The 21,557-nt window shown below is 38.9% G+C and overlaps 1 protein-coding gene across 2 annotated transcripts in view; it reads right to left on the bottom strand.

Moving 5' to 3' along the window:
- The window catches only part of IMPG2 (interphotoreceptor matrix proteoglycan 2), a 74,094-nt gene that overhangs the window by 16,631 nt on the left and 35,906 nt on the right, over positions 1-21,557 (bottom strand). For both annotated transcript variants that reach the window (XM_033855874.2, XM_033855873.2), the window contains 4 exons: positions 20,666-20,724; positions 18,140-18,160; positions 11,209-11,453; positions 9,632-9,717 (listed from right to left, as the gene is read on the bottom strand). In XM_033855874.2, coding sequence (XP_033711765.1) covers positions 9,632-9,717; positions 11,209-11,453; positions 18,140-18,160; positions 20,666-20,724 — 411 coding nt within the window. The remainder of the gene's footprint in view (positions 1-9,631; positions 9,718-11,208; positions 11,454-18,139; positions 18,161-20,665; positions 20,725-21,557) is intronic.

The following is a 21,557-nucleotide window of genomic DNA, read 5'->3' as shown; positions in this document are numbered from 1 at the left end:
TGTTGTCAAAGACCTAAGCACATTGCCCATAGCAGAAAGAACAATCAGTAATTTTATTCATCATTCTGAAAGGTATTAAATTAAGGTCTTTTATTTTGATACGAAATTGCAACACATCAAAATGTGGTCTCTTACCTTGAGCAAACAGGAACATCTGTGAATTGGTATCACACTTACAAAATAAAATTTTCTCTTTCCAGTGACTTTTTACTAATGTAGTACTAATCGTATCTTAAAGTTTAGCTTCAGGAATAGAAAAGTAGACAGAAACACAACCATTGAACATACTGATTATTTAATCCTGTGAAGGTTAGTCCACGTAAAAAAGTTTAATGATGTTAATAGGTAAAACAGCCATAACACTGGATAGGAGTTTATATATTCCAATCTATGCTGAATCACAAAAAGTAAGAAGTGTCATATGTATAGAAGGAATTCACAAAATATTTCCTAGATAAAAACTGAAAAAGGAAAATGGAAAAGATCAATCATTCTCTACTCTAAATAGCATTAAAATCACATGCAAGGACTTCCCCGGTGGTGCAGTGGTTAAGAACCCACCCGCCAATGTAGGGGACACAGGTTCGAGCCCTGGTCCAGGAAGATCCCACATGCCGCGGAGCAACTAAGCCTGTGGACCACAACTACTGAGCCTGTGCTCTATAGCCCGTGAGCCACAACTACTGAGCCCACACGCCTAGAGCCTGTGCTCTGCAACAAGAGAAGCCACCGGGCTTCCCTGGTGGCGCAGTGGTTGAGAGTCCGCCTGCCGATGCAGGGAACAGGGGTTCGTGCCCTGGTCCGGGAAGATCCCACATGCCGCGAAGCGGCTGGGCCCGTGAGCCACGGCTGCTAAGCCTGCGCATCCGGAGCCTGTGCTCTGCAACAGGAGAGGCCACAACAGTGAGAGGCCCACGTACCGCAAAAAAAAAAAAAAAAAAAAAGAAGCCACTACAATGAGAGCCCATGCACCGCAACGAAGAGTAGCCCCCACTCGCTGCAACTAGAGAAAGCCCGCGTACAGCAACGAAGACCCAATGCAGCCAAAAAAAAAAAAAAAAGGAAATAAATAAATTTTTTTAAAAAATCACATGTAAGCTTTTTAAAGACACCAATGCCCACACCCCACACCTCAGAGATTCTAACTTAACTGGTCTGAGGGTAGGACCTAGACATGGTACTTTTAAAAGCTCCTCAGTAGAGGATGCAGCTTGATCATGTGTTGGTTGTATTATTCCAGCCTGGGTTTCTAAAATACTTCTTTAGTTGTTAAATCATTATATTTCTCATCAACTGGAACCTTTAAGAAATTTTCCACAAGCATAAACCTGCCTGAAGACTAGAATTCATGGAAGAGCTATAAACAAAATGAAGCCCATGAAAACTAAGAAACTCTGAATAGAATCCTCTCCCCACTCTTCCAGGAGATTCCTGCCAAGGGTAGTGAATTTTCACTGGCATATACTCTCAAGCCTAATGTGATTATTAAACAAAAGCACACAATTTTAAGGTGGCTACCTACACTTCAGTCCATGGCCAGGAACTAAACAACCTACTAGCCTACGGAGGGACTCAACCCAATGTCATGACCTAATTAGTCTTGTATGCTTTGCCTACACACTTCCCCTTGTCTCTCCATCAAGGGTCCATGTGAGGAAGCCTTAGACAGCACACTCTCCTAGTCACAAGGGAGGGAACATGAGGCAAGAAATCACTGAGCATGACCCAATTTATCCCCTCTTCTAGTGACAAATGCATAGTAGACCACTGCATATATATGGAGATACTCTCAGTTTCATCTACTATTTCTAAACTAAAAGCACTAAGTCAAGTAACTAATTTTCTTTTGTGGAACTCAGTGACACCAACACTTCCTACCTTGTTCATGCTTTTAATTAGGTCCTATTTTAAGTGGGCCATCCTGCTGGCTATTTTCATCTGCCACCACCGTAGCTCCTTCTCTTCCCTGATAATTTCATCACCCTGCTCCCTTACCAGCTGTCTTCTGTCTGAGTTTACACTTTTACAAGCAGAAGATCAAAGGACAGGAAGAGTGAGAGGTTTCGGTATTTCTTCCCAGTTTCCTCCAAGCCTCAATACTGCAGACGTAGCTGCGTCCCTCTACAATTGCAACTTCAGCTCTCACTGGGCTCTGGTAATTGCATTTCCTCCCCTTGCCCTACAGTCCAATGGATGGGAATGGCTTCTCACTGTTATTAGTCTCAGCATACCTCAAGATCCCTTTTTCACTCCCTTAACCCCTTAACAGAACAGGTGGTTCTGTTACTATTGAAACCCTGGCCGTGCCATGTTTTGTAGTGCAATGTATTTTTAAAATCCATAAAAGTTTGAATCACTTCTGTCAAAAGATGATTACATAATTTGTAATGAAATACAAATAGCCAGAAAAGGAAGAATGAGAATCAATTAAAATAACAACAACATGAACCAAAAATGGTATCATTCTGCTAAATTTGATTAGAAATAAAGAATCTAGAAAGTTAAGAGGGAAGTGATGAAAAGTGGATGGCGCAATACTAGTGAATATTTTTGCCAGTGTGACTTTGGTCAAAAAATGGAATAGAGGAAGACACATCTGAGCATTAGACTGGAGTCTGTGACCAGAGTCTGATGAAATGAAATATACAGAGAAAGTAGAGAAAGGCAAGATATATGTCAAAGAAAGAGGAAGACCATCCTCAAAAGACAGGATGTAACTGCAAAAGATTAAAAAATAATAATAATAAAAGAACCATTTCAGGATAAGAAATTACCTCTTGGGAATTCTCTCGTCAGAAGTAAACATGAGGATATCAAGACTTGATTCATGAGTAAGGCCAAAAAGATGATCTAATCAGGGGAAAGATTTCTGGCTTTTTTCTAGTAAATTTTAATATTTTAAGAGTACATCATCACAAGGAGCGAACTTAACCTTATATAACTCTATGTAGTGAAGGCAGCTTGCAATCACTGACCTGCGTACACAGTGCTCCTATATAACCCAGCACCAAACAGACACACAAAGTTGCCTTACGTTTCTGACTAGAGGGTCTAAAACTTTCTGGGTCCTCAAGAATGAGCCAGAGTGATGTCAGCTGAGTAAGACATCCCCCACTCGTATTCCCCCTTCAACAGTAACAATTTGGCATCCTCTATGGACAAAAGTGCCTTTGTGGGAGCTGTGGGATCCAGCATCATACACCAAGGGACCCAGAAGGAGTCTAGCCCACCCATGCACAGGGTAAGAAGCATACAGGCCTCAGTCCTGGCTGTGGACCCTGAGGTGGCCCGTGAACTGGCTCCAGCCCCTCTCAGACACAGTCTGGGAGCCGCTGGAGAACAATGACTTAGACAGTCACCCATGAATGACAGAGCCTTTGTGGAAGTCCAGGAGTCCAACAGAGAAGCTCCAAACACACCATTTGAGCAAAAACGTCCAACTTTAGACACATTGGCGAGTGTAAGAGGAACAGTTTCCCTTTACCCACCTCATCCCTCCCCCAAGGCAGCACAACTCAGGGCCAAGAGAAACCCTCTCTGTACATGATTTCTGCACAGCGGAAAGTGAGAGCATGTGAGTGAGTCTCTGGCCTCCCCAGCTGTGCAGGACCTTGCTAAAGAGGTCTGTTTCTCTCTCACTCTATCCAGAGAACTGAGTTGTAAACTGCACGACCAGGGGATGGGAAGTGGCTGAAAGAACGGCGGCCAGGACTCTGAACATATCACAGGGATGCAGATCCTACTAACTACATGACTGACTCCACCAGGAGGTCTGACCACGAGCTGCCAAGACACCCTGCCCACGGATCCCCCTCAACTGGCCCATGGGCACCTCACCCCCACAGGCACCTCCTCCACCCCACGGCCAGCTCCTCGTGTGCACTCCCCATGGCAGGGAGAGCGGACTTTGGCAGACAGCTAGCGAGCAGGCCCAAAAAGCCAGCCTGAATCTATCCATAGGCCAAGGAGAGACGACAAAGTTAACCTTTTGCACTTCCTTTAGGAAAGCTGTCAGTACTTAGCCTGGTACACTGCAGGATCAAGAGAAGGCATACAGGGCTTCCCTGGTGGTGCAGTGGTTGAGAGTCCGCCTGCCGATGCAGGGGACACGGGTTCGTGCTCCCGTCCGTGAAGATCCCACATGCCGCGGAGCGGCTGGGCCCGTGAGCCATGGCCGCTGAGCCTGCGTGTCCAGAGCCTGTGCTCTGCAATGGGAAAGGCCACAACAGTGAGAGGCCGCATACCGCAAAAAAAAAGCATACAAGCTTAAGAATTCTGCCACAACAGGCAGCAAGAAGTGTGGAGAAGGTGTATCCATAGGAGGTCTGAGAAAAACAGAAAGAAAATATCCAAATGGCCAATAGCTACATGAAAAGATATTCAACATCACTATCATCAGGGAAATGCAAATCAAAACCACAGTGAAATATCACCTCACACCTGTTAGAATGGCTATTGTCAAAAAGACAAAAGTGCTGGCAATGGTGTGTGGAAAAAAATTTTTTCCTCATAAAATTAAAAATAGAACTACCATGTGATCCAGCAATACCCACTTCTGAGTATATGGCTAAAGGAAATTAAATCAGTGTGTCAAAGAGATATCTATAGTATTCCCATGTTCACTGCAGCATTAGTCACAATAGTTAAGATATGGAAACAACTTAAGTGTCCACTGACAGATGAATGGATAAAGAAGATGTGTTACATATATACAATGGAATATTATTCAGCCATGAAAGAGAAAGAAATCCTGCCATTTGTGACAACAGGGATGGACCTTGAGGGCATTATGCTAAGTGAAATAAGTCAGAAGAATACTGTATGATATCACTTATATGTAGAATCTGAGAAAGCCAAACTCATAAAAACAACTGTAGAATGGTGTTTTCCAGAGTCTGGCGATGGGGAGATGGAGAGATGTCAGTTAAAAAGTACAAACTTGCAGTTATAAGCTGAATGAGTTCTGGGTAGCTAATGTACAACGTGGTGGCTATAGTTAACAGTACTGTGTTATAAACTTGAAATTTGTCTAACGAGTAAATCTTAAATGTTCTTACCACCAAAAAAAAAAAAAAAGGTAATTATGTGAAGTTACGGAGGTGTTAACTAACTCTATTGTGATAAGTACTTCACAATATATGTGTATCAAATCATCATATTACACACCTTAAATTTATACAGTGTTGGATGTCAATTATATCTCAATAAAGCTAGGGGGAATAAAATGAATTGACCAGATGGTGAGAGCAACAGCTCAATTCCAGATAAATGAAAAGACAACCAACTGAATTCCAGAATGTAGAAGTAAAACAAATAGAAGCTTTTGTGTTGCCAAAGGCTCAGTGCTTTATAAGGCCATCCTTTGGTTTATAAAAATCTTATGTTAGGAAGTGGGGCTGAGCATGCACATATGTTTGAATGTAACAAAACTATCAAATTTTATAACTAGAAAGACTCTTAAGAATCATTTAGTCCCAACTTGCCTATTAAAAATAAGGAACTGAGGTTCATAGAAGTGAAATGCCCACAGTCACAAAAAATAGAGAAAAAAAAGTCAGAACCAGATTCTGAGTTTCTAGAGTTCGGTCCCCGTGCTTCACTCACTATACCAGACTGTTCATTGAGGAATACATACAGAGGGCAAAAGGATTTCCAGCGGAGAAACCGGAGCTAGCAGACTTGGCAGTCTATTCTCATTCAGGTTAGCATATATGCACAAATCTAAAAGACCCAGGTGAACACAAAGGAGAGAAAGGAGGAAAAACCATTTTCTAATATTTAAACGTCTATGTTGAAAATGGAGGCTGTTTGTATATGAGGAAAAGTTTCTTTCTTTCTCATTTTTTTTCTATTATCTAAAACTATATATGTATTCAGTGAAAAGTAAGAAGGCCATTTACTCAATACTAAGTTCTGTCCCTCAAAAATGTTGGTACGATGATGAGTGTCATACCATACCAGGGAATTCACTTGTTTTCCTCTGAATTACCTAAAACCACTTATAGAGATATGTTAAAGCCACCTGTGCTTCCAGCTGAGTAAGGCATATTTACATCCTTGTAAATTCTACGTGTGCATTTTTTCGAAATTCTAAGAGAGAAGGCTAAGCTCTTCGACCTACACTTAAGAAACTGAGTTTTATCAGACAGAGCCTATGATCTGACACACATTAGGAAAGCAGCTGAATCCTCAATGAAAAAGATATGCTCAAGTAATATATATGATTTTGATATACCTATAAACTCCTTTTCAGTTCATAAAAGTTAAAACAATACACAATATCTTTAATAAAAATTAAGCCACAAGTAAACAACGTAAAATGTGAAAGTAAACAACTTGACTTTTTTTGTGTGTGTGGTACGCGGGCCTCTCACTGCTGTGGCCTCTCCCACAGGCTCCAGACGCGCAGGCTCAGCGGCCATGGCTCATGGGCCCAGCCACTCCGCGGCATGTGGGATCTTCCCAGACCGGGGCACGAACCCACATCCCCTGCATCAGCAGGCGGACTCTCAACCACTGCGCCACCAGGGAAGCCCACAACTTGACTTTTTAAATAAAGAAGGAAGACCATCTATTCCAAACAAGTACCCAGTAAAAAAAAAAAGGGCAGGGCAATGAAGCTCTCTCATATATTTTGAAAGATGAACACATACATGCCAGGAATAGCACTTTATTTATTTTTATATGAATAGATGTTCCCATAGTAACAAATTCAACTCATGAATTCTTCTTTTAGTTCAATGTAGTATATTAACAGGTTCAATATTATATTGGCCAGTTTCACTTCTGCTAAGGCCAATTGAAAAGTTTGCTAAGTGCTATAGGAAGCATACTGTGCAACAAGTGATTTTCCAAACCAGGAGGCCAAAAGGTGTCAAATTCAATATCCCAACATTCTTAAGTCTAAAATAATTTCTAAAAATAAAATCGGATTAAAAAAATCTCATTTCTATTAAAGAATAGAGAGAGAGGAGTGGGAGTAGGGGGAGAAGGGAGAGAAGGGGGAGGAGGGGGAGGAAAAGGAGGAGGGGGAGAAGGGGGAGGAGGGAACGGGGAGGAGGAGGGGAGGAGGGGGAGGAGGAGAAGCAATAATCAGATACCTCTAATTAATCATTCTTTTCTTTCATGTTTTTTAATCACCCATTAACATTGCAATGTCTCCTCAAATTGAAAAACTAAGGAGTTGGCTTAAATGCAAATAGAACCACAGAAGAGGCAACATAAATGAACAAATGAGTCCAGGTAGTCAGTGTTTGCCAATAATTAAAGGGGTAGCTTCTTTCAGCCAAGCTCTAGCCACTTTCTGCAATGGGAAATGTAAACCTAATGATATCAGATCTTCCGGTTTTCAAAAGAAGTTGGAAATCTGCATTTTTACGCAAAAATCTCCTTACTTTTAAATATTGGCTTTTTAAAAAATTTGGGGGCTTCCCTGGTGGCGCAGTGGTTAAGAATCTGCCTGCCAATGCAGGGGACACGGGTTCGGGTCCTGGTCCGGGAAGATCCCACATGCCGTGGAGCAACTAAGCCCATGCGCCACAACTACTGAGCCTGTGCTTTAGAGCCCATGCACCGCAACTACTGAAGCCCATGAGCCACAACTACTGAGCCCATGAGCCACAACTACTGAAGCCCATGTGCCTAGAGCCCGTGCTCCACAACAAGAGAAGCCACCTCAATGAGAAGCCCGCGCACTGCCACAAAGAGTAGCCCCCGCTCACCGCAACTAGAGAAAGCCTTTGCGCAGCAACGAAGACCCAACGCAGCCAAAAATAAATAAATAAATTTATAAAAATTAAAAAAAAAAAATTGGCCCCAAAGCACATGCCTATAGCTGGATCCAGTCAGCTGGTCTCCAGTTTGCAACCCCTGGCTTATGCAGAAATTTCTGTCTTTACATCGTTCTAAGATATCATCACAGATCTGTGGTTACAGAAGCCCTGAGTAGAATGGGATTAGAAGGAGCGGAATGTACCATGTTCGCAGTGGATCACCACTCCCTGCCACCGCACCTTGGATGAAATCCTATGACAGCACTACTTTATTTGTGTAGAAGTCTGTCTACAACCACCAGACTGGAAACTTCTTGTAGGCAAGGCCACACCTTATTCATCTTAGTTTCCCCAGCACTTGGCACATGAAAAGCACAAAATAAATATACTTGAATTAATAAGTGAATGAATAAACAAACACCCAATGAATGTAATCTCTGATGTCAATCCCCCTCTAACCTTTTTTCTCCAACATGGAACTTGGTGAAAAAGAGTTTTTCCAGTGACTCCACATTTCAAAACTGAGTTGCTCTATACCTGAGCAGAAGTAATGGCTGTATATATTGGTTAAGCCAATTTGGGGCAGACTTTCTAAATTTCAATTGCTGGATTAAAGCCAGGAAACAAGTATCTGAAATTAATTACCATTAATTTCTTCTTTGCCATATGAGACAGAAAAGAAGTCTCAAGAGGGTAGAAGGAGCAGGGAATGAAGAAGAAGGGAGTCGCCATTCTGTGACTGTGTGATAATAAAAGATCGTATAGTCGTGTTGTAGACAGCTTAGTCTCTACAGGTGTTGTGGTTGTTGTTTTACCTGCACTTGAGGAAGCCACTTTCTTTTCTACTGGATGCCTCCCTGTAGATGACATGGCAAGTGGAGATTTGAAGGGGGCAGAAGAGTGTCCAGGGGAGTTAAGTGGTAAGAACAAAAAGGAAAGTTCATTCCATGCTGTTTCTGTGCAAATGGGAATGCTTTCTGCCCAGGTTAAAAGGAGGCCTGATTGGAAGGTGGGGGTGGGATGGATTGGGGTTGACATATATACACTACTATGTATAAAATAGATAACTAATGAGAACAGACTGTAAAGCACAGGAAACTCTACTCACTGCTCTGTGGTGACCTAAATGGGAAGGAAATCCAAGGAAGAGAGGATATATGTATACGTGTGGCTAATTCACTTTGCTGTACAGCAGAAACTAACACAACATTGTAAAGCAACTATATGCCAATTAAAAAAAAAAAAAGAAATTCTACAACTTCAAAGTGCAATTAAAAAAAACACACATGTAAGGATAAATAACATTAGAAATAAATGGACTTAAATATGAAAAAAAAATGCAGACCTGATATACCATCTCTGTCAACTAGCCAATATTTCTACTCTGCCTTCTCTCCTTTCCATACACACACTGTTCAATATGCTTTGGAGTCTAAACTTTTTCTTCAATACAATCCTTGGAACAAAAATGTATACTCTGTATCTATGTACACCAAATTTATAATCTTGGCTATAAAAACTATTTCTGGGTAACTTTTAGAGAACAACTCAGTGGGCACTTATAGCTTAATTATCACCAAGCAAGTATGAACCATAAATAAGCTTTCTACCATGTGTGGACTTTGGCAATGCCAAATGTGTGGACTTCATTTAACCACTGTAGAAGGCTTAAATTATCTGAACCAATACTTGGGTCCCATGAACTGACTACTATGAATAATGTCCCAAGGATGATATAAGAGAATATGTGTAATAGGAACAGCTTGGGAAAGTCATGATACCAAAGTAAGCAGGTAAGTGTACAAAGAAGAAAAGCTTGAGGGCCTGGTTCTAGGAGTAAAACACAGAAACATACTTACCAGAATAGATGGTAAGGTTTCCTGAAGACTTGAACTTTGGGTGTTCCAAACTTGGTCTTCACTTTGGGGAAGTAAAACTCCTCTCACTAAAGAAAGAGTAACATTAAAGAACATTTTTAGTTGAGACACAATTGTACTTGAGGTTCAGGGACAACTAAAAACCAAGTTTTTCCTTTTTACAGCTTACATTTGGGTAGAACAGATGGGGAGTCGCTTAGAAAATGCTTGATACTTTATTCAAATATTGTACTTATATTAGCACAATCTGTCTAAATTATAAGACTCAAACATAAAATAAATATTCTCCCCATCATTACATTTAGGACACTCCTATATTATTTTCTTTCCTTTATCAAGCAATTTTTTACTCTTTTCAAGATTCCTATGAAGTAGTTGCTTTAAAACTGATTTTTTTTCATTTTAATAACAAAGTTGAACTGAAATTCCAACTCATTTAGTTGATGCTAAAAATGGAGAAAATTATGCAAAACTATTTCCTTTTCGGCAGAAAGTGCCTTTGAAAAATGGGGTAAGACACCAGAGAGTTTATCACTATACCAATACTAAGCCATAAGGTTAACAGAGTAGATTGTATAATTTAATTCAATAAGATTTACTGAATCCTTGCTACTTACCATGGACTTTGATGAGATTGAGGCTATAAACATTAATAAAGTCAAGTTTCTTTTGTGGAACTGTTCCCTATGTCACAGATAAATACATATTATAAAACAATATGAGGGACATTTATATAATGTATGTGAACACAGACAAAAAAGAAAATGATTTTGCCTGGAGGAGAGAAGGAATCAATAAAAGCTAAAAAGAAAGGATTGTCAGAAAGGTGATCTGGTGCATACACAAAAATTGAAGCAGAATCTCTCTTAATTCACCTGTTCACTGGCATAAAGGGATCAAACAGAAGTCAAAGACCCTATTTTTGGAAAATGTAAGTATTTCCCAAAATTCTTTTTCAACTGTGTATTCAGTTATCTTGTCTTCTATGGAAAACAAGTAGCATGAGATCAAAGATGAACATATCTTTTAAGATGATTGAGTCACCTAGAAAGCTGCAGCCATTCAGAACTCTGAAGCTGGCAAAACAAACAGAAATGGATTTTAGGAATAAAATTCTGAGCAATTGAAATGTACATCTACTGAAAGGTCAAAGCACCTGAATTAGTTTGTACTGGATATCCTAAAGCTTTTGTTAAACTTGCTTGGAAATTCTGAGAGAACTGTTGACCTCTTTTTTAGGACACCTTCTAGGAAGTAGCTCCACCACAGGCTCCACATAAAAGGAAGACCTCACTATGTTGTTTATGGATTTAGTTTCCTAAACAACCTCATTTTGCCTATGGCATATCTTAATCCTCATGCCATTCTTCCACCAGAAACCCCTGATTGATCTACCCAAATTATCTGCATGGCTAAAGAGCCATTCACATCAGGATGGCTTCTGTCTCATGCAGTCTAGAGAGTGCCAGAACCATAAATATTTTTGGAAATTAGTTTTCCCAGAATATACTGGAAAAGAAACTAAAACTGTACAAAGACTTAATGGTTATCCAACTTACCATCAATAAGCTGAAGGGAGTCAGGATCCAGATTCAAAGAGGAGGTCCCCAGCAAAACATTCTGGTGCAGTGTCTCAGCAATATAATCTCTGAAGTTACTAATTGTATAAACAGCAGTGGGCTTATCATCCAATTCCACAAGACCATGGTTCTCCACCTTGTTGGAGTGAAGGCTAATTAGGTCCCAGGTGGTATTGCTGATGGCATCACCATTGAAGGTAACTGCATAGTGAACATCTATGCCACTATGGATGAAAAGAGAAACAGATTAGGTCCCACCAAGGAAACACAAAGAAAGGAGCTTTGAACCCACCAAGAACAAACATTAGACCTAGAGGGAGAGTCTCAAAAAGCATGGATTCCATCACCATTCTCTGAAGACTCTGGGAAACCTTTAGCCATCCCCTTCTTCCCAGAGAACAGAGGGTTATAGATCTAAGAACATGGAAAGGGGTCTAAGGAGGCCGCAGAGTCAACCCTGCACAATACCTGAGCGTATTCTTCCCCCATGTTCTCACCCCTTCAAAGCCAACTGCTCCTTTCCCCTATCAGCCTGCTTCCTTCTTTCCCTATTAGCCTTTTTCCTACCTGATTTAAAAGAACAAAACAAAACAAAACCCTCTAACTCTACTCAACAATGGGAAATCCTCTCATATCTCTTTATTACTGTTGCTGGATGAATTATGTACTCCACAATGGGGAGTGAAGCAATGAAGAAGCTTAATTACTAGGAACTAAAACATAGTTGCCTACTGTGAGAGGAAAATATGAAATATTTGGAGATAAAGCAAATTGATGACTTTTTAAAAATATCATGCTAGAATATTTTCTAATATGACAGTTATCTAAGTCTCTCAGGAGACATACTTTTGTTTTATAGCACAGACAATTTACAGTCCTATAAAGTTTAATAGTGGATTGTAAAAAAGAACTACTAAAATGTGATGGGTTTTTTGGCCTGATAGAACGATAAATCCAAAGTTTATGATTTTACTAACCAGTAGGGCATTTAGCAATGTTGTGTCTAACTTAACAATCCTTTCCCAATTAACTATATATACTTCTTTCAAATGCTCTAGAAACTAGGTCTCATTTTTCTGTTGGTTCCCTCCTTAATGTGCTGAATAAAAGTTTGACAAGTGCTAAGAAATAACTTTGTCTAGGAATGGGGCCTTTTCACTATCTTTCCACAAGCAAAGAGAAGATTTCTTGGAATAAAGGATAAAGTGAAAATAATTAGTAGGACATGATACGTCATTTGATATTTTCTTAAATAGTCATTTTGAAGAAACATCAGAATATAAAATTTTTAAGCCAACAGAATTACTCCTTCTAGACACTCAGATTTATCTAACAGCTAAAAACTAACATTTTTGTAAGTGCTTACAATGTGACAGGTATTTCACAGGCTTTAATCTCACTTAATATTCATAATAACCTTATGAAGGTTTTATTACCTTCAGATTATTATTAAGAAACCGAGCTTTAAAGAAGTTAAAAGACTTGCCTAAAATTTCACCATATATAAGGGATAGATAGAGTCAAGATTCAAACACGGATCTGCCTGACTCCAGTACCTGTATTCTGAACTACTTTGCTACACTCTCAGTAACTTTAATTAAACTACTACCAGAAAAAAGTCATTATGAGAATGGCTTTGCTCTACTCATCATTCTGGCTTCCAGCCAGTCTATGAGACACAGCCATCAGAGGCAGTACCCAGCAAGACACACCAAGATCCCTCCAGAGGAAAGGAGAATACCACCCTCCCAAAGAGAAACCACTGAAGGCAGATGTGCAATGGAAATAATCTGCCACCTTCAGACATTCTATAGGAGCAAAATGATGCCCAAAGCAAAGCACTCAAATAAATTAAGCACTTCCTCCTCTGAGCTCACTTATATATTCCTTGATTATAGCCTTTGCTGTTTTGTAAAAAGATTCTGTTTATAGTGACTGCCTTGCAGTCTCTCCTTGAGTTTCTATCTCCAATGTTTGGCTTGGTACCTGGCATTAAGTGCCTATCAAATTAACAGAAATCTATACCTGCCTGAATATAAAGAGAAAACTGCAGCCTAATTAAGGTATTCATATATCTCAAAAAAAAGTGTCAGGATAATGAGAAGTGTCTCATAGAGTCTAGAAAAAGGGTTAGTCAACTAATTTATGCTACCATTAGTGAAAAGTTTCTGATCAGTGTATTGTGGCTTCCTTGTAACACAGATCCCTAGACTGGAGACAGCTGCAACAGGCTAGCATGACTTTGATACTGGCCATTAGGATCACCCAACTTCCTTTCTCTGATCTCAAGCTTGCAAAAGGAACTTTTGATTATAATTCCCTACAGACTGTCCTATGGGGAAAGAATGCATGAGCTAAGCCAATGCAATAATTAGTCAGTTGGCAGATATATTTCTTGCTTTAAATAGATCAATCGGCATTGTATTTTGTGGTTTGGTTAGCATAAATTGGTCTCAAGAGACCTCTCCTTCCTGGGAACACTGGCATTCTGATCTTGTCCAGGGCCTACAGGGGAAGCCATGAAGGTGTTACCCCTCACCTGCCACAGAAGCAGCCAGGCATGATACGATGTTCCTGTCCCACTCTAAGGTCAGCAAGGTTTTCCTCCCAGATCTGATAAGCTACCACTTCCAACAGGGTGGTTTAGGGAGTTTTAAAGTGGTAATTGAGCATTTTGACACCCGGATGCCCTACTAAGTGGCGAGACATCTGCTTGTCATCTGTAAATTCCCTCAAACCCTTAATTTTTCATATCGCAATATGTTGATTCATGAGTAATTCCTGATCTCCTTTTGTAAAGAAATAAATTCAGTAAAACATGCTAAAATAACCAAATGATGGCCCCAATGTGAAATAAAATAGTATGAGGGACACTTACTGGTCACAACTTACCACACCACATGTGTCCCAAGCATTTAGGACACAATACCTGGCTCACAGCAGTTCACTAAATACTTTTGAAAATAATGAAAAAACAAACAGTCAATTTTATTCAGTAATGCAGGCAGATAAGACCATTGAATTTGTGCCACTTAAATGACAGTATGTGATACTCCTGACTTAATCTGAAGGGTTTTTAAGTCTCTAAATATGAAAGAGTAATTTTTCACCCTAAAGAGCATGCATATTATCCTCATACATTTGTGTCTTCTGAGTAATGATTTTAGGAACACTGCTTCACAGCCAGAACCCAACTCTGTAAGGATGTGCATGCTCTTTCCAAGCTCTGTGGGATGGACCATGCCTACATCTCCAGAAAGGTGAGCTTCTCCTTGGGATCTATGCCCAACCTATTAACATGTTAATATGGCTCTAAGACTCTAAGGCTCTAAGGAAGCAGTGATAAGGGAAAAAATGGAGAAGAAGAAAAGGTTGTGCCAGTTAGCACTTGAGCTACAAAGAAAATCAGACAAGGCTACAAAGAAAATCAGACAAGGAGAGTCAAGCCTTTACTGAGAGCCTACCATGTGCTTTGCATGACTTTTAAATAGCATAGGGAGAAGACCAAGAGAAATGTTCCTGGATCAAGAAATCTGAGCAAATCAGGCAGTCTGGGTTAGATCACAAGCCTTACTCTTTACTGGCAAAATATAATTTGTCTCCCAATGTTTCCCTTGGACTTCTAAAAATAACACTTCTAATATCATCTACCTTGTCTAGTAAGGATACATTCTTTAAAGAAGATAAAATGCCTCACAGAGATACTGCAATTTATTACCAAGTTTTTGTCCTGGAAAGAGAACTCAAAGTAATGCTTGAGGTATCAGAAAACCATTTATTCTCAGATCGGAGAACTTCAGCATGACCCAGAACAGACTTAGTTCTGGCATGGCAAATAGAATACAGAGACATCTCAAGATGAGGAACAGAATAAAAGCCAAGAGAAAAAGAAAGTACGTAAGACGCAGAATGCACACTGGTGACAAAACGTTATCTGACTGAAGAAAGCTATGCTGGCTCTCTAAACTCAGCAACTCCAAGTTAACCAACCATCACCATAGCATCATCTTTCATCTTCTAAACTGAAACGACTGCTATGTAGAGGAAAGTTTCTCTGTCTGACTGCTATTTCCAGAGACATCAATCATGTGGAGGTGAAATTTACCCTTATTCCTCACCTCTAATGCCCTGATTGGCTGTTTGATGTGTGCAGGTTTTAAATAGAAAAAATAATGATACTACATATCGTGACAACTGATCAAACTAAAGATATTTCAGAGAAACTCAGACATCCCTTCTTCTCTCATACTTCTATTAGGAAGAAGGTGCATACTTACAAGGCCTGGAGCTGAATTTTTGAAGTGTGTGTACCAGGCAGATATTTTGTTTATTCACTTCAAATGGGTCCTAATAACTTAAAATAATGTGTGCATCTTGAAAGAGGTACAAAGCAAATAGAAAATTTCATGTGTATATAAATGCTTATGGAGAGAGACAGGGGTGTTACGTATTATATAAATAGACTATTTCTGTGCCACACATTCATTCACACACAGCTCAAAATAAAAGTATACCAGAAAGTTATGAATAAACTCCACCAACTGGTTAATATCTGACAATACGGAACAATTTTAGAAACTGTACTTAGGTTAACAATTCTATCATAAAATCTAATGGTTTCATATTGAATTGTTGTCTGTGTCCCGATAGAGAACTTAGCACTCAGCAACTGAAACCATTCTTTGATCACAGGATTAACATCAGAATTCGGGTTGTTTTAACATTCTAATCTCCCCAAGAGGGCAGCAATTAAACTATCTTTTGGTTGAATATTGACCATCAACACATATACCTATAATATAAACACACAGAGCAGTCTGCATATGCTAAGAGTACAGAAACCCAAATCCTGATTACTTTGGACAAAATATCTGATACCCTCTAGTCACGTAAGCTACGTCAAATCAGTTTGCCTCTCTAAGGCAAAATTGCCTCCAAAAGGAGAATGAATATTCTCATTTTCACTATCTTACAGGGATATAAGAAAATAAAATGAAAAAACAAAAGAACCCGTACTTTGACATATCTCTGAAAGCACTTTTAATTAGACTGTGTTCCTAGATGATGGAGACCAACAGTTATTCATTTTTGCAGGCACAAGGTTTGCCCAATTAGCAGACACTTAGTGAATATTTGCTAAAATAATATAAATGAAAATGAGGAAGTCAGAAAGCCCTTTTCAAATGTAAGATATTATATTTATATCTTATATAAATGAAGGCATAATGACATGGATTGACCTGGAGTGTATTACATTTAGTGAAATAAGTCAGACAGAGAAAGATAAATACTCTATGTTATCATTTATATGTGGAATCTGAAAAATAAAATAATCGAATGAATATAACAAAACAGAAACTGACTCACAGATATAGAGAACAAACTAGTAGTTACCAGTGGGACGAGGAAAGGGAGGAGGGGCACGATAGGGGTAGAGGATTAAGAAATACAAACTACTATGTATAAAATAAATAAGCTACAAGGATATATCGTACAGCACAGGGAATATAGCTAATATTTCATAGTAACTTTAAATGGAATATAATATATAAAAATACTGAGTCACTATGTTCCACACCTGAAACTAATATAATACTGTAAATCAACTATACTTCAATAAAAATATTTTAAAAAGATATTACAATGAAGAAATATTACCGTATCTCTAAACATCTCTGTACTTAGCTTATGAATTTGCTTCATGTTTTCTATATTATGGTTATCAATCTTTCAAGAGAAAGTAAATTTTAAATAAAGTTGAGTTCAAAGATAAAATGACAAGCAACCTTCACAAGGCGAATTGACTATGTTTTTATATTATGCTTCTAAGAAGTTCCAGAGAGCAGCTGTTTTCGCAAATGAACTATGATAGAGATCAGCTTTCTCCCTTTCATTTACCACTTAAAATGACACTTGATTATATTATTCAATGACAATAGTATACTTGAAAGTGTTTTCATTAATGCCAGTTTTTATTCCAATTTTAAATTAAGTATAACTCAATATTTTAAAGTATTTGTTGTAGGCTATATTGTACAGCACAGGGAATATAGCCAATATTTTACAATAACTATAAATGGAGTATAACCTTTAAAAATTGTGAATCACTATGTTGTACACCTGAAACTTATATAAAATTGTAAATCAGGGCTTCCCTGGTGGCGCAGTGATTTGAGAGTCTGCCTGCTGATGCAGGGGAAACGGGTTCGTGCCCCAGTCTGGGAAGATCCCACATGCCACGGAGCGGCTAGGCCCGTGAGCCATGGCCGCTGAGCCTGCGCATCCTGAGCCTGTGCTCCGCAACGGGAGAGGCCACAACAGTGAGAGGCCCAAGTACCACCAAAAAGAAAAAAAAAAAAAATTGTAAATCAACTATACCTCAAAAAAATTTTTTTGATTTAAAACTAAATAAAAATAGATTAAAAAATAAAAGTACTTGTCAGTCAGCAGCCTATGACAGAAGTCTGTAAACTACAGCCTGTGAGCTAAATCCAGCCCACTGTCCATGAGTTAATGGATTTTATATTTTAAATGGTTGAAAAAAATCAAAATAACAATATTTTGTGACGTGAAGATCACATGAAATTGACATTTCAGGGTCCATGAATAAGTTTTATCGGAACACAGCCACGCTCATTCATTTTCAATATACTGCTTACATCTACTTTCATCTGACAGATAGTGACAGAGGTGAGTAGATGCGACAGAGGCTGTATAGTGTGAAAAGGTTTGAAATATTTACTGACTCTTAACAAAAAAATGTTGGCCAACTCATCTGTAAGGAGATGAACAGTGATACTGGAAGTAATAAAGAAATTAAGCCACACTCCCTTGGACGTTGGGCTACCATATTTTCTGAACTACCTCCTCATTAGGTGGACAGTATAGAAAGTGCCAAAAGTTACTCTACCTGCCATTTTCCTTAGGGGATCTGAAAACAAAAATGGAAAGTGTTAAGCAGAGTTTAAGAGCGTTATAATTGTCATATAATTCATCAAACTACAAGTTCTTAATGTACTTCCTCTGAAATGTTTCTTTAAATGAAAATGCTTGTATATACTAGATAATGACAAATTCCTGTACATTGAAGGAAGATAGCAAAGGTGGAGAAAATATTCTATTTTAAAATCAATAGTCTTTACTGTCTTCAAACTTGTTAAAAATACTTTTGAACAATTAATATATGGTTATCTCTTTATAAATAAACTTTTTTTCAGTAGATCAGCAGAGAACTCCAGCTGTTGGCACTAACAAAATTGGTAATACTTTTGGGGGGATACAATGTGTTATGTGGTATTAAAATGAATAAAAGAAAATCAGATGGTATATAGTAAGGTTCTAAGGGGTTGGGAAAGGTCAGGACTGACTAACTTACAGGATATTGCATAGCCTTTAATATTTATTTATTTAATATTCATTTATTTAATGTAGTAGAACTTCCCATGTGCTATGCATTTTACAAAAATTAATTCATTTAATCCTCATGAAAACTTATTAAGGACCATGAACATCCCCATATTACAGGTAAAGAAACTGAGAAACAAAACAACTAAATAATTTACCCAAAGCATTTAAAAGTATTTTTTAATAAAGCAGGATTAATATAAATTGTATAAGTTATCTTTTTTATACAAAGGAGAAGTTAAGGCTTGTTAATTTATCCAAAACCATCCAGCCAACAGTGCCAAAGGCAGGATTTAAACCTAGACAAGTTGATCCCAAAGGCCAAGCTGCCTTTCAAGTGCTGCCAAATGAGAGAGGACTTCAAAAGCCTCACCTTCTCAGGCTCTCATGTGAGCTTTAGTCACAGCTGGAGGCAAGTATCCTGTGCAAAGGGCTAAGGCTGAACTGGGAGACAGGTCATGGTGTGAGAGTAGGTGGAGGGTCAATTTACCATGCTTGCCCTCGCCCCTGTACCAATAATTAGCCGAGTGTCCTTAGATAAAACACTTAAATTCCCTGTGCTCTGGTTTCCTTGTCAGAAAAAAAGGAGGATAACAATAAGTCTTTCACAGCATGGCTGTTGGGATTAAATGAATTAATATAAATACTGGCACACTGTGCTCGATTGAATATAAATACTGGCACACTGTGCTCGTAAGTGCTTGCTGTTATTTCTGGAAAACCCAGAAGTTGTGACAAGACTATGCCAAAGATGCATACACTGTTAATTATGCTCATGCTCCCCTGTATCCAACAGGTGGGCCACAGCTACCACCCACATGCTCCAAACCTTCAGAGGACTCAGTCTAGCACAGAGGTTAAGAGCGAGAGCTATAAAGTCAGCCACTTTGTTTCAAAATCCCTCTTATGCTCTAACTTAAAAACTCTCTGACCTTGGGCTAATACTTCATCCTTTTAAACCTGTTTGCTCCTCTGCAAAATAAGTATTAATAATGATATTTTTGCTGAAAGAGTTGACGATTAAGTGAGCTCAGGAATGTGAAGAGGCCAGAAGTATTCACTCAGGAAATGTTCACAAGTATTATGCTGCAGGTCGTAAGTAGGGAAGAAATGTCTTAAAAAGAGGTGTCTGGGGCTTCCCTGGTGGTGCAGTGGTTGAGAGTCCGCCTGCCGATGCAGGGGACACGGGTTCGTGCCCCGGTCCAGGAAGATCCCACATGCCGCGGAGCGGCTGGGCCCGTGAGCCATGGCCGCTGAGCCTGCGCGTCCGGAGCCTGTGCTCCGCAACGGGAGAGGCCACAACAGTGAGAGGCCCGCGTATCGCAAAAAAAAAAAAAAAAGAGGTGTCTGATTTACCCAGAACTGTTATGTTGATGAACACATCCCTTCCAGAGTGGCCATACACGGAGACGTCAAAGTCACCTTAGTGTAGCACTGACGAGCATTAGGAGCACGCTGAGGTCACATCTAATCTGACTTCAGGCTCCCTTCAGTGCCAAATAAAAGCAGTGTGACTTGTCAGCAGCAAGCTGGGGACATGAATTCCTAAGTTCTTACCCTGGCCCAACTACAATTTAATATATCTCCTTGAATATATTATTTTGCCTTTTTCTGACTCAGTTTCTTCACCTGAAAAACCAGCATTAGGAACATGAATTTATAGGATTGACATATACACACTACTATATATAAAACAGATGACTAATAAGGACCTACTGTATAGCACAGGGAACTCTACTCAATACTCTGTAATGGCCTATATGGGAAAAGAATCTAAAAAAGAGTGGATATATGTATAACTGATTCACTTTGTGGTACACCTGAAACTAACACATTATAAATCAACTATACCCCAATATAATTTTAAAAAATAAATTTTTTAAAAAGGAATATGAATTTAACAAAATAGTATTGAATTACAGTATTCACATCATTTTGAATCATTGTTAGAGTATACATAATAAACACAAAACGATATTCCATTTGAAATAAAGAGTTCCACAAAACATGTGCATTTTTAAAGTCTATTTACCTAAAGTCAAGTACATGAATGTCCTTGTAGCCCAGTAGCCCAGTAAATGCATTTTCCACCTGTTAAAAATAAAAATAAACTTTATAGCTATGTAGAAATGTAAAAAAAGTACATAGAAAAAATGCTTTTAAGAGTCGAATATAAAGTGCCCTGTTTACAGCCATTAGAAGCTTGTACACACATATGGATATATGTGGATCAGAAAGTTAAGAAAATTATAATTGTTACAATGTTAGAAAATAGTTTTTACATCACTGCCACATTTTCCTTTTTCATTTTGATTTTTAAGGTTTTGATGTGCTTTAATATTAATTTTTTCCAAATTATAAAAAACACACTTTTATTGGCAAAGCACTGTTTTTTCCCTTATGTGATGAAATGTGAAAAAAGGACTGGTTTCAAAGAAACTGTAATAACATTTTTTAATGTAATTATATGGATTAGAAGTCTGGCCACACATGGACATATATACACTACCAAACGTAAAATCGATAGCTAGTGGGAAGCAGCCGCATAGCACAGGGAGATCAGCTTGGTGCTTTGTGACCACCTGGAGGGGTGGGATAGGGAGGGTGGGAGGGAGACGGAAGAGGGAAGAGATATGGGGATATATGTATATGTATAGCTGATTCACTTTGTTATAAAGCAGAAACTAACACACTATTGTAAAGCAATTATACTCCAATAAAGATGTTAAAAAAGAAATCTGGCCACAGCACACACGCTAACACACAGTCAGGTGCTCATTTCCTCTAAGTGTAAAATGTCTGGTGGCATCTGTTTCCTACTCCTACAACACAAGGGGCTGTGAACACAGCTAACTTAAGAAAGAAATCTGCAGACCTGGGCTTAGGCCTTGTTGACTGCTTGTCACGAAGGAGGTTATAAAGCA

This window comes from Tursiops truncatus, chromosome 4 (assembly GCF_011762595.2).
Source record: "Tursiops truncatus isolate mTurTru1 chromosome 4, mTurTru1.mat.Y, whole genome shotgun sequence".
In the NCBI taxonomy this organism is placed as follows: Eukaryota; Metazoa; Chordata; class Mammalia; order Artiodactyla; family Delphinidae; genus Tursiops; species Tursiops truncatus.
The sequence above is the reverse complement of the archived record's forward strand: the minus strand, read 5'-3'. Positions and strand labels throughout refer to the sequence as shown.